The sequence below is a fragment of the Protopterus annectens genome, chromosome 10.part0 (genome assembly GCF_019279795.1).
Source record: "Protopterus annectens isolate FY-2018-M chromosome 10.part0, PAN1.0, whole genome shotgun sequence".
NCBI classification, from domain to species: Eukaryota; Metazoa; Chordata; order Ceratodontiformes; family Protopteridae; genus Protopterus; species Protopterus annectens.
In genome coordinates, this window is record NC_056744.1 from 1,033,221,783 (window position 1) to 1,033,237,885 (window position 16,103).

At 40.8% G+C, this 16,103-nt stretch overlaps 1 protein-coding gene across 1 annotated transcript in view; it reads right to left on the reverse strand.

The window, feature by feature from the left end:
• Positions 1 to 3,436: 3,436 nt before the first annotated feature.
• The window catches only part of TYW3 (tRNA-yW synthesizing protein 3 homolog), a 286,230-nt gene continuing 273,563 nt past the window's right edge, over positions 3,437 to 16,103 (reverse strand). Inside the window, exon 6 of the mRNA XM_044085798.1 lies at positions 3,437 to 3,769. Within this exon, the coding sequence (XP_043941733.1) occupies positions 3,559 to 3,769 (211 nt within the window). The 3' untranslated portion in view covers positions 3,437 to 3,558. The remainder of the gene's footprint in view (positions 3,770 to 16,103) is intronic.

Here is a 16,103-nt window from a genome sequence, read left to right on the forward strand (position 1 = left end):
CTTGTTTTAACATGGTCAGATAAATTTTGATCCCTCAGCCAGGCGTGCCTGCGAAGAACTGATCCAGTGGCAGCCACCCTAGACGAGGCCTGTACAGCATCAAAACCACATTGCAAAGAATGCTTACCCACCTGATCAGAAACATGTACTAAATCTTGTAACTCTTTACAATCAATACCTTCCACCAGAGCATCAACCTTAGACTTCAATTGTGAAAGGAGATAGTTTTGGTATTTCAACATGTGAAACTGGCAATTCAAAGCCCTCATAGCTAGAGTGGAAGAAGTATAAACTTTCTTTCCCCATCTATCCAAGGCCCTAGCCTCTTTATCTGCAGGAACCGGATTCTTGACAACAGAAGCCTTAACACCTTTAGGCCCCTGGCTAACAGTTTCTGGGTCTGCCCTAGGACTCTTAAAAAGATACTTATGAGCTTCAGGCACCCTGTAATACCTATCCGGTTTAACAGGAGCAGGAGGCAAAGAATCAGGATTAAGAGAAGCCTCTGTAAAACATCTTCCACTACATCCAAAACAGGAGGTATAGCCAAAGGCCTATGCTGGGGTAAAAACAAAAATTCCCTAAGCCTTTTCCTGGAATCAGAGAAGTCCTGACCTTCCCACTTAAAATGCTCCCTCATGAAATGAAGAGTTTCTGAAAAAGAAAAATCCTCAGGAGGAGAAGCAGAAGGAGTAGAATCATCCACATCAGAATCAGAATAAGGAGAGTACTCCTGCAAGTCTTCAGCCGAAGACTCTGAAGCATCCGAAGCCTGCTCAAAACTCCCTAGCTCAGGCTCCACCCTAGGTCTCTTATCAGGAGAGGACAAAGAACCCCTAATCAAAGTAATCAAATCTTCTGCCATTTTAAGCATATGCTTCTTGGGCACAGTTCCTGAAGAACTAGGGGTGACACCAACTGAAGCTAAACCTGGCCTGCCTCTGGGAGAAGCCTTGGAAACAGAAGGAGAGGGCCTAACCACCCTAGGCAGGGAGGGGAGTATAGTAACCTGAGAAGCCCCATCACCCTGACCTGCCTCCTGAGAGGCCACATCCTGCAATAACAAAGTCTCTCCCTGGGATCCCAAAGAAACCTCCGGTGGAACCACCGGCTCCACCGACACCTCTAAAGAACCGGCGTCCGGTACGGACGGTTCTTCTAGCCTAGGCTTGACTGCTTTGTCCTTGCGCTTCATTGAAGAAGCGGGCCGGAGCATCCGGCGGCATTTTATAATTGCACCGCTTCGAAGACTAACCTGGCACAGTCTAATCTCCTCTTTATAGTGCGCTTATTGAATCTAGCACAAGAGCGACACCCAACAACGTCGTGCTCAGGCCCTAAACAAGGAATACACAAAGTATGATAGTCTCTATGCGTATCTGTTTCCCACAAGAAATACAATTGTTCACTTTTTCTGACATCCGGTAAACCACTGAGGCAAGAAAAACTAAAATATTCTAACGGGGTACTTAGCCAACTTTGACTCGGTCTGAAACTCCGGAATCGAAAAATTTCAGAACACCAACCGGCACTTGCAATGCTGCTTCTGCATCGGACCATGCGGCAAAAAAGACTGAGGATATGACGTCGGTCATGCGCATTTGTACCCTGACGTCCTGATGTCAGTCAAATGCGCCTTGACCGACGTCAGCCTTATACTTTGATATTCGGGCCGACCGAGGACAGCGGACTACCCCAAGTGTAAGGACTGCAGCAATGTGAGATGAAGAACATTTTCTTACTTTGATGTATAAATTCTCAAATCAGACAAATTCAAACACTATGCTTTAAAAATGTTAATATTCTCGGATTTACCAAAGAAAGGAGAAAGACAAATTTTTGATTTGCTGTGCAAAGGCCAAGTATCTCCCATTTCTTCAAGTAAGGTGACCTTAAAATCAACTGCAATAAGCACAAATGTCTGTGGTGTGTAGGGGTCTTGTACCCATTCTCAGAAAAACACTCATTTTAAGGATTTGTCCATTTTCTTCTTATTGTGATTTTGTGAATTTAAGGGTGAAGTTTTATTATTTTTGTGGAAAACCATGTGTAACATATATCCAATCACAACTGCCTATTTCAGAATGATAAAGCTGTATTCATTCAAGGTGTTGTGTACTGTTATTATTAATAGAAAACTGTGCAGCGATTTAAATATGCATGTTATTTCTAACTTTTACTCTCTGACTGTATGTATTTCTTCCAAGAAAAAAGCCAAATAACTTGGAAAATATACTGATTTGAAAAAAAAAAAAACAATTATGCTTTCATTAGGCCAGTGGTACCTGGTCATTGAGCCTTGGTGAAATCTAATGCTCTAATTCTGATTATGTTTACTGCCTGTATAAACTTCATTGGACTACACAGTCTCAGACTCTCAGTCAGCTCTCAGCGTCTCAGTCACTGTCCGATGATCCGATCCGATTGAAGTTACAAACTCCTCCGTCTAAACCAAAGTACTGTTACTGACTGTTTCTCTCTTTTTCCCAGCACGCAAAGCGTGGGAAGAGAGCAATAACTAATCAGTAGTCATTCGGCCATCCATGTTATGTACATGACTGCAGATGTGGCAGTCCAATCCCCTTCCACTTTACTGCGGTTACAAACCACACAGACTTCTGGGCATCACACTGATGCTGTCTCTCCTTAATCTGGACTGCTTTTACAGCAATCCGGATTTACAGAAACTATTTTTTTTTAAATCCGGAACTCACCAAGCATGCGCAGTTCGAGTTCCGGGACTTTAATAGTGAGTCAGTCAGACTCGTAGCTAAGCAGTCAGCCAGTATACTATACAGTAGTATACTATACAGATAAATATTTTATTTTTTTAAATGTTCTTTCTTTTTCTTTCCACATCTGGGGGGGGGGGGGCTGCAGCCCCGCAGTCCAATGGCACGAGCCACCAATGGACCTACATTATCTTGGGCATCATGGTAATGGGCTTAACAATACTTATTTCTCAGAAAAAAGTAACATTTTCTGTTATTTTACATGTTATAGCAATGTATGCATACTTTTACATGTTCTGACAAGCAGGAATATATTTGAGATTCTGTGGAATGCTTTCTTTAATTATCAGACTGTACACAACATAACAAAAGTAATACTATCAACGGGCTTCCCTTGGAAATTTCAGAAGTATATACTGAACTGGTAAACACGTCAAGATGTAGCTGCTTTTTTGATTTTGAGGGAAGGTGCCTGATCTATGTGGGTTTTATAAAAACTTATGCCAGTAATATTCCTTCGAAGTTTCAAGAAAAAATGAGGGATCATGCTGGTGACGCATGCTTTTATATGTAATCAGCAGAAATAGCTTAAAACATTGATTAAGGGCAGTCCACAGAAAATAGTCAGTTATTAATGGGTTAATTAAGATGTTATTGCAAGTGCTCTGTAAGAATTGTGTATATGCCTGAAGGCTGCAAAGCCATTGACTAAAGAAATTTTATTCATATCTTCCAGGGTGCAATCTCTGCAAAATGTCATCACATCTTAACTGAATGTTACAAAGCAAACAAGAAGGTAAATGTGAAGTTCTGCACTTTATTTACATCACGTGTCATTCAGTAAAGGACTAAGACCAATTTCTGGATCGTCATCACTTTGTATTTCTGCCTCTTTGTCTTGGGAATTACCCTTGCAGACATCCTGTTCTTTATTTCTTTTCCTTCTGTGAGTATATACTGATTGGTTCTCCACTACTGTGGAAAGATTACCAGTAGGTTCTGCAACTGTCAATACAGACTGTAGACAACTGTAGAATCTGAAAGAAAGATTTATAGCACTGTTATAAATAAATGTTTACTACCTACACCAACCCATTAAGTAATGCAAAAACAGCCTAACCTAAGTAACAGTTAAAGGAGAATAATCTGTAGAGGGGATTGTGGTACAGTGTGCTAATTCAGCATAAACAGCTTGAATAACTCTTATACTGAACTCTTTAACAGGCAAAAAACATCCAATTACATTTATAAGTAAGCTATTTTCAAACTGAATCCTGAAAGGGACATTAAAGTCATAGATAAACGTGAGTAGTAACTATTTTGTTCAGCACAGTTTCTTCACATTCTTCTTCAAGGTTTTTTGTATACTTACCTTCATTTACTGCACGACTGGCTTATCACATGGTTATTTTAGCAGTTCTGATGTCTATCTATACTTATACTTTACCTAAGATTTTTTTTTAGTTTCAGAATTTTTGCTTGCTGTTTGCCAAGATCAACTGACAGCATATTCGTTAGTGCAGAAAATTACCAGAAAAAGATTTTCACAGAAAGTTTAAACATTGCTTACAGTATCCAACTACCATCACTGGGCACTGAATTCAAAGATGATATTAAAGGTAAGATTATACTACCCCACTGGCCTTAAGGGGAATAATCCAAAAGGAGTGGGTCTGTTAATAACAAGAGTAAAGGTTAGGTGTACTAAGTTTTCTGCTTTCCCACTTGAATGTAATTTAGTGGGACTGGCTAACTGGACAGAACCCTTTTCAGTGGAGGTCCATAAGGAAATTCTCAGCATGCAGATCAGAACCAAATGCAGTTACACAAGATAAAAGGAGTGCTGAAAAAAAGGTAATGTAGGAATTAGAACTTGTAGGAAAATTGTTTTCACAACTAACGTTTGCTCTGATGAGCACACATACCTTCTTTGGAGGCTGTAGTGTACAGACATTCAAATGCATTTATGAAGTTACTTTAGACAGGCAGTTTGTTCAAAGACCATTACAAGTATGACAGTTGGTGAAAAGAGAAGTTAGTAAGTAGGGATGGAAAAGAAAAGACTAAAACATTTTATTTCACTCTCACTACATGGGAAAAATCATTAATCAGCTGGATAATTTCACCCTCAAATCAAGTTCCACAAGTGAAGTTTTATTAAGCATATTCAAACTGCAGGGGTGTGAGAAGGGAGAGTATATATGCAAACAATCAAGACAAGTTTAGTGTGCCTGTTACTCTGGACTTCAAATTTTACCTATGCAGGACTATCCTTGTCTAAAACATAGCAATATATCAGGACGGCAGCCTGTAAAAATATTCAACTAGAATTAGACCCCAACCACATATCTTCCTACTCCATTTATGTCTGTAGGAGCACTGGCACTTGTAACTATAGTTTATGCGAAGGGAAGACTACAGTGCACCTTAAGACACAAACATGGAAGTCATACCAGGGTAGTACATAGTGATGCATACTAACTACAATGGTACATATTATTTTGCCTTCTTCCTTCTCTACAAAAATGAAAATCTGTGGGTTATGCTCTTGTAGGAGACATTAAACTCCCATTAGAATTTCTTAGAATTTAGCAGCATTCTCTCCTTGCAAGCTTTTACACAGTGTGAGTAACACATAACTTGCAAAGAGGGACCAACATCAATACTTCATAACAAAGGCCCACAATGCAAGCAATTTGACTTCTCTTCATGTCACAGAATGTCATCTGATTCCCTTATTGGTCCAGTATTAACAACATGATTACAAATGTCACTCAACCATCGACCAAGTCCAGAACAACACACAGAGAACATGCTTCTCTCTCAGGAATCTGACATCATCAATTTGCAGTTTTGTGAGGTTACAGTAGAATATATAATTTCAGTATATTTGCATGATATTACTTACATGGCTACATGCAGCACAACTTCGGCCACTTGTAAACACAGAATCTGAAAAAACTGTTGAACCCAACATCAACTCAGCAGGCATTCACCAATCAACCACCTAAAACAGCACCAGAAGAACACACACATAACAATGACCTAAACAAACGAAGCAGAGTTAGAGGATTTGAAGTGGGTACTCTTACCTGAAATGCAGAAATTATGTGAAACATCTATGGTCAAGGTGAGTACCTCACAAAACTGTATTACATTATTTTCACACACACATCTATCTCCGGAAATAGAGATCCCTACAATGTAGCCTACAGGAAGAAATGTTTGGTAAATGTATGAAAAAAAGACTAACTTGCTGCCTCAGACATGTCTTCCACCGAGACACCTAAAATGAAGGCCACATAAGCCACTCATCTAGTACAGATGTTCTTAGAATCTCTCACATTCAGCCTCCCTCACATCACAGAAAAGCATATGCTACAGAAGGAAGACCAACCACCTAGCATGCATGCACGTGCACACAGACAGATATACACACACGAGCGAGCTTGCTGACACACACACACACACACCTAACATAACCAGAATGTATCTTAATACAAAACTAATACAAATACCCAGATTATTTAAACTCCTAAAATAACTAGATGTTCTTTCATAGCCTTAAACTTGTGCAGGGACATTCACACCAGCCTAGGCCTCATTCCTACTCAGACAAAAAAACTAAAACTTATCACTCTTGATATCAGGAGCATGTGCAATAAGCTGACACTCTTTCATGCCTGGTTAACACACTGTAACCCAGACATCCTTGCTATTACAGAGACTTGGCTAAAACCAGAAATAATAGATACTGGAATTCTTCTCCCTGGTTACAGCATTATCAGTGTAGACAGAGCACATACAAATGTGGTGGAATAGCCCTAATTTTCCCTGACAACTTGATAATTTCCCCACAGTCAAATACTACACCAACATTCTGCACAGCCAAAATCCTTATAACATTTCTAAAATTTAACTCATCTAAGAACATCTACATAGTTGTTTTATATATCCCTCCTGGGCAAAACATTCACATTCTAGAAAAAATTCTAGCATGGATATCTGAAATAGTGAAGAAACCATTATCCTACGGGATGTTGACATTGAGTGGCAGACACTAACCTCACACCACCCAAGGGTTTAAACCTCTGTGGCTTTACTCAACTTATAAATACTCCTACCAGATACAGCATACAGCAAAAATAACATCTAACACTCCACCCTGGACTGGATGCTAGTCTCAAACCAGTCTAACGTTACATCCACAGGCACACTCCCCGGCTCCTTAAGTGACCACCTACCCAGCCTATACTCACAGGACTATCACACAACTCGCAAAGCAACACAAGTTCAAAACTATATGCAACCTACAAAATTTCAGCAAAGAGGTATTTAATGAATCTCTGAAAGCTATAGACTGGTCCATCCTAAATGACTTCCCCTTAATGATACAGTTGAACATTTCAGCAGCACCTCCCTAAGCATTCTTAACTCTATACTCCCTCAGCGAACAAAAAGAATAAAAAATAACATGCCCCATGACTCACCAAATAATGTAAAATTCTATAAATCCATAAATCTTCAGTTATACAGACAACTCCACAATCAAACAAAAAGACAAATATTGCATGACAAAAAGTCATACTATTGCTACATTCAAGATGACCACAAAACAACCTTAAGAAATTCTGGTCCTCTGTAACGTCACTACACAACCCAGGAAATAAAAATAATCCCAATCCACACCCCAATATACCACCTCTTCAAACAGCCACCACATTCAACACATACTTTATAGAGTCCATATCCGACCTAAAAGTAAACCCACCTCATCCACCCCAAGTCACTACTAATACCCCCAATACTAAGCTCTACACACCCCATACATTACACACACACAAAACCAACCCCTCACTCATAACCAAAAACCAAACAAAACAAACTTCAAGATCTTTTCAGCCAACAATACTAAAACTGAATTGGTTCAGCATTCCAAACTACTAGGTGTCACAATTGAAAATAATCTCATGTTTGACCTACATATACAAAACAGCATAAAAAAACACCAAAACCTAGGAATGCCATACAGGAATGAAAAAGTACAGTTGTGTACACTTACTACAAATGTAGATGTTCGAGTGTATTCACTGTTGCAGTCATCACATTTGGTTTATCTGCTTGCAGTAGCCCTCAGTCGGTCTGATTATCAAAATCTTGGGTCCTGCGTCGGTTGCTGTCTCATCTTCCATGACGTCAGATAGTCACCCCTAGCATACAGCCGACGCCATTACATCCGTTTTTCTTGCCCCAGATGTCAGGTGACCCCCTAATGGGAAGTAATTAAATATATATACAAGGTTATACCTCCAACAAAAAAGCAAATACACCAAAAAGCTTTTAAGCATAGTAAAAAGGAATAGAGGTATAGCCAAAAGAAGTCAGGGGGCTGGAGGAAGGGTAACCAGGACTGCAACAGTGTATACACTCGAACATCTACATTTATGGTAAGTGTACACAACTGTACTATGTTCTTCGTGTTACACTGTTGCAGTCATCACATCTGGGTAGATTCCCAAAGCTAAGGATGGGAGGAGGAAAATAGATAGCATTAGGACCAGCTATAAGCCCTGCAAGACTGCAGTGACAAAACCAGCTCTGGATTTAGAGAAAATTGGTAAATGGTACTGCTTGGTGAAAGTATGTACAGAACTCCAGGTAGCAGATTCTAGGATGTCCCTGGTAGGGACACCTCTGAGAAAGGCTGTAGAGGTAGACGCAGCCCTGGTTGAGTGTGGTCTTATCCCCTGTGGGATAGGTTTTCCATGGTGCTTATTGCAGAAATGAATGCAATGGCCTATCCATTTAGAAATGGTTTGCTTTGAAATGGACTTCCCCTCTACCCCTGCAGCAAATGCTACCAACAGCTGTTCAGATTTCTTGAGAGGCTTAGTACTGTCCAAATAAAATCTAAGTTGTCTGTACACATCTAAGGAGTGCAGTATCCGCTCCCCTTTGTTCTGTGGATTAGAAAAGAAGGTTGGCAAATGAATGGACTGATTAAGAGCTACACTAGATACTACCTTGGGCATGAAGGAGGGACACCATGTCCGCCTGAAAGATGATGAAAAGCTCCACTGCCATAAGGGCCTGTAATTCAGACACCCTTCTTGCTGAAGAGATGGCTAAAAGGAAGGCTGTCTTCCAAGAAAGGAATTTCAGCTCTGCATTTGAAGATGGCTCAACAGGAGGTAGAGTAAGTTTTTCCAATACAAATTTAGGTCCCAGGCAGGAGTAGGGGCTCACCTGGGTGGTATTACGTTTCTGGCCCCTCTGAGGAACTGCTTGAGCAGTGAATGAGAGAAGAGGGGTAGTTCTGTGTTGTAATGAGCTGAAATGGCTGAGGCATGAATTTTGATGGAGGAAAAAGAAAGGCCCTTATGAAGCATCTCAGTTAAGTATTGAAGAATCTGAGGTAAATTGGGTGCTGCTGTGCTCATCCCCTGAGTTTGGTTCCAGGAACAGAATATTTTCCATTTTTCAGCATACGATTTTCTAGTACTAGGCCTCCTTGCCTCCAGAATGACATCCAACACTTGTTTACTGAGGGATGGTAATGGAGAGATCAGGTAATTAGCCAGTCTGCCAGGTTCAAGGTTTGAAGCCGAGGGTGCAGAATTTGGCCCTTCTGCTGGGACAGCAGGGTAGGGGTCTGAGGCAGGTACCATGGGGCCCAGCAGTGACACACTGCTCAAGAGGGGGTACCAGTGTTGGCGTGGCCAGTCTGGTGCAATCAGTATTGTCCTTGGTTTGTCCTGTTTGATCTTTAGTAGTACCTTGGAGAGGAGAGGCAGAAGAGGAAAGGCATAAACTGATCGATTTTTCCAGGTGAAGGACAGGGCATCCACCTTCCAAGCTTGTTTGTGGGGAGTCCTTGTGCATAATTTGTCCAATTGGTAGTTCTGGGGGGGAGGCAAACAGGTCTATCTCTGGGCTCACCATTTGCTTATCAACATGTTGATTGTCTTTGGTTCCAGTTTCCACTCATGTGGGTCCATTAGATTTCTGCTTAGATCATCTGCCAATGTATTTAGCTTTCCTGGCAGAATTGAGCCTGTAGGTGCACTTGGTAGCTCAAGGCTGTGTTCCACAGAGCCATGGCTAGTCTGCAGATAGGGTACGAGTGGGTTCCCCCCGTTTGTTTATGTACCACATAACAGTGCTGTTGTCCATCTTTACCAGGGGCGGATCATGCTATTGGACTGCAGGACTGCAGCCCTTCCCAGCTGTAAAAGAAAATAAACTGACATTAAAATAAAAAGAAAAGAAGAAAAACAAAATTAAAAAAAAAAACAAATACCAGTTCTGGAACTTCATGCATGTGTGTTTGCAGTGTTCCCAGAATCCGGACTGCTGGTGAACCAGTCCAGATGAGGAAGACAGCAGTCAGACAACAGAGATCCCAGAAGTCTATGCAGTTACAACTGCATATACTGGAAGGGGATCTGACTGCAATGTCTACAGGCTGGGTAGCTTGCTGTTGCGAGAAGGGGAAGGACTTTGCTGTTACGGGGCTTTTTTGAAACAACTGAACTCCTTGTTGCTGATTTAACAAAGAGCTTTTGATACTTGTAGTGTTTTTTTTTTTTGCTGCAGCAGGAATGTAATAAACAGCCCTCCTTAGGACTTAGAAGCTAACTCAGAGTGTGTGTATGTGTATGTGTGTGTGTGTGTGTGTGTGTGTGTGTGTGTGTGTGTGTGTGTGTGTGTGTGTGTGTGTGAAATGCCCCAGTTAAATATACCTGGTGGCTAGACTCAAACCCTGTACCTTAAGAGCAGTTAGCAAGAGCTTGAATTCTCTACTCACCACCACTTGTGAAATTTTTGCCTCATATTTTTGTTCTTGTGAAATGTTTGCCTCATATTTTAGTTCTGTTCTGTTCCTCATAAAATCTGTGGTTTTCTGGATTCTGAATTCACTAAATAATGACAGACATTTGAATTTCAGACTTCAAATTCTTCAGAAAGTAAATGGTAACACAAAACCTTCTATTCTAGCAATTTTCTGTTTATAAGATCAATATTTGAAATTTGTCCCTATTTTTGGGGCTGTATTCCCACATTATTGGCTTTGTCCAGGTTTTTTGTGCTAAGAGGTTGAGAGCTATGGTGAGAACTGAATTCACTGAATATGTTTGGGGGCTGTATTCCCCCATTATTGGCTTTGTCTAGGTGTTTTGTGCTAAGAGACTGAGTGCTATGGTGAGAACTGAATTCATTAAATGATAGCCATTTAAGTTTCAGTCTACCTGTCTTTCAAGAAATAGCTGATTTGGCATAGTGGTATGTTGCTCTAACTGTAGTGCACAGGGTCCTGAGTTCAAGACTTAGCAGTGAAATGTATGGTGGTAACACAGCATTTTATTCTCAACACAGCATTTTATTCTCACAACTTTACAAGATTATATAAGCAATGTTTAAAATGCATCCCTAGTTTTTGGGCTTTTGCCCCCCCAATAAATTTTGGCTTTTTCCAGATTTTTTGTGCTTCAAAGTTGAGAGATACAGTTAAGTGTTGAGTGGATTTTACAAGGAGCTGAAAGCCTGAAGAGAAGTTTAGTGCTGCTTATGCTGAGTCTGCTTGTATTGTTAATAGCACAACATGTAGTGTACTTGCTTTTGATGAAGAAGGCTGTGGGTTCTGCTCCCACAGTATATAGATGCATGGATGATACTGTACTGTGTTATACTTTTAAAGGGGGTGGATGCTGCAGTCCTAAGAATGTCCTCTTTGCTGGAGATACCTAATAACGATGAATCGGTTATCAGTTTGCTATCCATTCCCTATTGCAATATTACTAGCTTATCATTTTTTAATGTAACATAGGCAATTTATCCCTCAAGGGCAACAGGCACTTTATTTGTAGATAAAACAATGAAATATAACGTTGTTTGCTAGCAGCAACCTCTTCAATAGTTACATATCTCTTTAATGTGAAATTATTTAGTTGAGCTTTACTTCTGCAGAGATTGTGCATATTTACTGATACTGGTGGATTGTACAGGTTTGAGTAGACTTTTATGATGTAAATGTTCGGAATTGGGCAGTTTTGTCATTATTGGTGCATTCAGTTTGGTTCATTATTTACTGGAAAAATGTTCAAAACAATACATTTAAAATGCCCTCTAACAACTGTACTGTATTATACAAGGCATATAATTTAATATAATCTGGAAGGTATATCAAAGAACACGTGTATGTTTCCTGTGCAAGGGGTCTATGATTTGAAAACAGCCCAAAGTTAATCTTCATCTGCCACTGGCCAGATGTATTTTCTTTGAATGTGGGTTTCAATGCTGTTTCAGTGAATGTGAGTTTCAAGGGCAGAGAATTTTAATGCTAAGTCTGTTTTCACTGTGAGACTGCGTTGCTTTGTTTAGCAGATGTCTATTAGTGTTTGTGCTGTAAAATGTAAAATAAAACTTTTAAATGAAATCCAAATCATCATAGAAGTAAAGCAGTATGCACATTACAGTGTTTATTGTAAATGGGGTGAAACAGCCAAGTAATGGGACATTGGAATAGCTACAGGGGGGAGGCCCCATTCGACCATGATTTTGTAAGGGGAGAAGGGAGGCAAACTCAGACAGCCCTGGCTGAGCTATACATCTTAACTGTCCAGATTTTTTGCTGAATTAATACATTTTTGCTTTTTATTTTTGGTTTGTTCCTCATAATATTTGTGGTTTTCTGGCAAATCGTTTAGGAATTGAGTCACTAAATAATAACAGACATTGAGTTTCAGACTTCATACCCTTCAGAAAAATGCATGCTAAAGCAAGACCTGTTATTCTGTCAATTGTCTAAGTTTATACAAGAGCAATTTTTAGTACTGTTTATATGTTCCCCCAATATATTTGACCTTGTCCAGATTTCCTGCATTGAGAGGTTGAGAGGTACACGCAAATAAATCGCTTTATAGAATTAGGTATATCCAAACCTCTCAACTGTCATTGAGTTTGTCTCAAAATGTTGCTCTCCCCCTAATAATCCGTCTGCAAAATGGCAAATTTGGAAGAAAATGTTGAGGTTTTACAATTAATAAATAATTGTAATGATCAGTGTTATAGATTGCTTTTATTTCAGAAATGCATGGAGATTCTCTTATTTTGTCAGCTGCTCAAGATAACAGTACTAATATTAAAAAGTTTCACTTCTTTGAAAGGTTCACAGCTGTATTGTGTGGCTATTTTATATTTTTGTATCACATTTTTGGTCTGTTTTTCATAAAATTGTGGTTTTCTGGCAAATTAGTGGCAAATCATTAAAAATTGAAGTTAGAAAATAATGACAGACATTTGAGTTTTAGATTTCATACCCTTCAGAAAATTCATACTAATACAAGACCTACTGTTTTATTACATTTCTAAGTTTATAAGAGCAATATTTAAAAATTGTCCTTATTTTCGGGACTTTGTCCCACTTCTGTTTATGGCTTTGTCCAGATTTCTTGCTCTGAGGCTGAGAAGTATGACGAATGTGTCAGGGCCATTACCGTCAGCCAGAGACATTTCAAATTGTGACATACTTGTTGCACCTCACTCCCCCAAGTAGTGCCTCTGGATCTGTCCAAGCAAGGCAAAGAGCAGTTATGCAGTGTAAGTGTGCAGAGTATCCCCCCATCCAAGGTAGACACTAGTACTACAGTGGCTTTTCATCTGTCCTTGATTTTGCAGAATGTTCTGGTTTTCTGTCATATTTTTATACTGTTGACTTATGCTTCTTCTTATTCAGAAAATGCATGTTGTTCAAAGGTTCATAGGTTGGTACTAAGCTATCGGCCCCAAGGCCTATACAAGCCTAGCCATAACAATTCCCTGGAAATTTCTTCCCACAATATTTACTTCTCTGGGCCCCTGTCTAGCAGGGCAACTAACATCCCCAGAGTGAATTTCCTATCTCCCATCCAATCATCAAGGTTCCTTTTGAAGAGGGCCAATGAGGCGCTCTGCTTGACATGTATGGGCAGTCTATTCCAGAGTATGGGGAGTCTCTGGGTCAGGAACCTATCCCTCCAGCATGTTTTGTTCATTGTGATGATAAGGTTTAGATCCCTGGAGCGTGTGGCTCTGAGGGATTGGGATTAAGTGGAGCATGTCCAACAGCTCAGGGTTTGACATGGCCTTGTATGTTCAGCAGAGATCGCCTCTGAGTAGACGATATGCCACAGAGTATAGCTGGAGTTTTTTTTAGACGGTCAGCATATGGCATCTGCTTTAGGCCTGTGATTCTTTTAGTGAGGTATTTCTGTGGCCTTTCCAGCTGTTGCAGATGTCTTGTGAGGTACATACCAAATGGGGCATTATACTCTATAATGGGTCTAACGAGGGATGAGTACAGTGGGACAATGACCTCTTTTTCTGGATGAAAAGCCCTTAGTGATGAGGTGTGCCACATAGAAGGATTTCCCGACTGTTGCGGCAATGTGGTTATCGAAAGTGAGACCACTGTCCACTTGTGTCCCTATGTCACTCATCACACTTTCGATGTTTAGTGTCCTGCCACCTATATGGTAGTTCATGGGTACATCTTTTTTTCCAAAGAGGATAACTATACATTTCTTGGCATTAAGCTTGAGCCTATGAATCTGGCACCAGGCATCTGTTTCTCTAAGGCCCTTTTGTAGAATATCCACATCATTTGGGGATTCTATAATGGCTCCCAGTTTGCAGTCATCTGCAAACTTTGTTAGCCAGAGTCCCTTAGTGTTGGCTTGTACTTCAGAGATGCCAAACAAGAGTGGTCCCAGGACTGAACCCTGAGGTACTCCACTTGTCACTTGTCTGGAGCTGGATTCGGAGTCTGCTACTTTTACAGTCTGGGTTCTGTCAGTAGGCCAGTTGGCAACCCATCGAGTGACGTAGGGATTTATGCCCAGCTTAGTAAGTTCATCTATGATTCCAGAGTGGGGGATGGTGTCGAAGGCCTTGGCGAGGTCCAGATAGGCTGTGTGGACCTCCTTACCCTCGTCCACAGCTCTGGAGACTGATTCGAAGAAGTCAATCAGATTCAGGAGACAAGATCGGCCTTTCACAAACCCAAACTGGGTGGGGTCCAGTGTTTGAAGGTTGCCAATGTCTTTGTTTATAAGTTCCATGATAATGCGTTCCATGCCCTTGCAGATCAGGCTTGTCAGACTGATGGGACGGTAGTTCCTGGGATCCAAGGCGGATCCTCCCTTGTGGAGCAGGATAACTGCAGCTGTGTGCCACTCAGTGGGCACGAAGCTTGAGGTGAGGCTATGATAAAAACAGGACACTTAGGTGGGGTGCCAGTTCATGTAGTACACAGCCTGGGATGTCATCTGGTCCCATGGATGCTGTATTCTTAGCTTTGGAGAGTGCTATTTCTACCTGTGTGGCTGCGATTATCGGAATTTGGCAATCTTTTGGTATTGAGATGGGCCCTTTAGCTGGTGAGAGGGGGTGAAGTTGGCACTAAATCGATCTACCAGGATATTGGCAATATCCTTAGGATCAGTATATTTAATGCCATTCTGTTGTAGCTCAGAGCAGATCTGAGCATTGCCATTTAGATTCTTGACATAACTATAGAATGCCTTGTGGTTGTCTTTGGAATCTTTGGCAATTTTATTTTCGTAACTAGCTTTTGAGGATTTTATGAGGGATCTCAGCTTCTTACTGAGGCTGGTGAGGGAGTTTTTTGCATCCTGGGATTTTCCTCTTTTCTGCAACAGATTCTTCCTTCTGTTGTATAGTTTGTTTATAGCAGGGGACCACGAGATTGGCTTCTTTTTTTTGGAGAAGATCATCTTGGTTCTATTTGGGATGGCACGATTCAAGCACGAGTGGATGTGCTCGTACAGTGCCTTAGTGTAGGATTCTGCAGTCGAACTTCCAGATCCCGTCTGCGTGGGTGTTGTGAAGTTTGTCACTTCTGACTTCAGTAGCATGAAGTTGGCTTTGGAGAAGTTTTTTAAGGAGGTTTCCTTACTGGGGGGTGGGGGTGGGATGTGGATGTCAAGGGTGATTTGCTTATGATCAGACCTGACCAATGAGGGGGTGACCACTGGTGTGGAGCATCTGTCTCCCATGGTGGTAATGACCAGGTCTAGGATACTGGAGCCCCTGGTGGGACAATGGATTAGTTGATCAAGGGTGTTGGAATTTATAAATTCCAAGAACCGTTGGGAAAAGGAGTTGGTACCTGAGTAGTTTTCCCAATTAATGGCAGGGTAGTTGAAATCACCTAGAATTAGGGTGTTTGGTTGTATCTTAATATTTTCCAGTATGTTTAGGAAGGTGTAGTGAGAATCTTGGGGTATGGTAGGGGATCTGTAGCAAGCTACAATTTGGATTGCAGTCTTACCTAGTGTTAGTTGCACCTGGATAATTTCAGATGCATTGTTT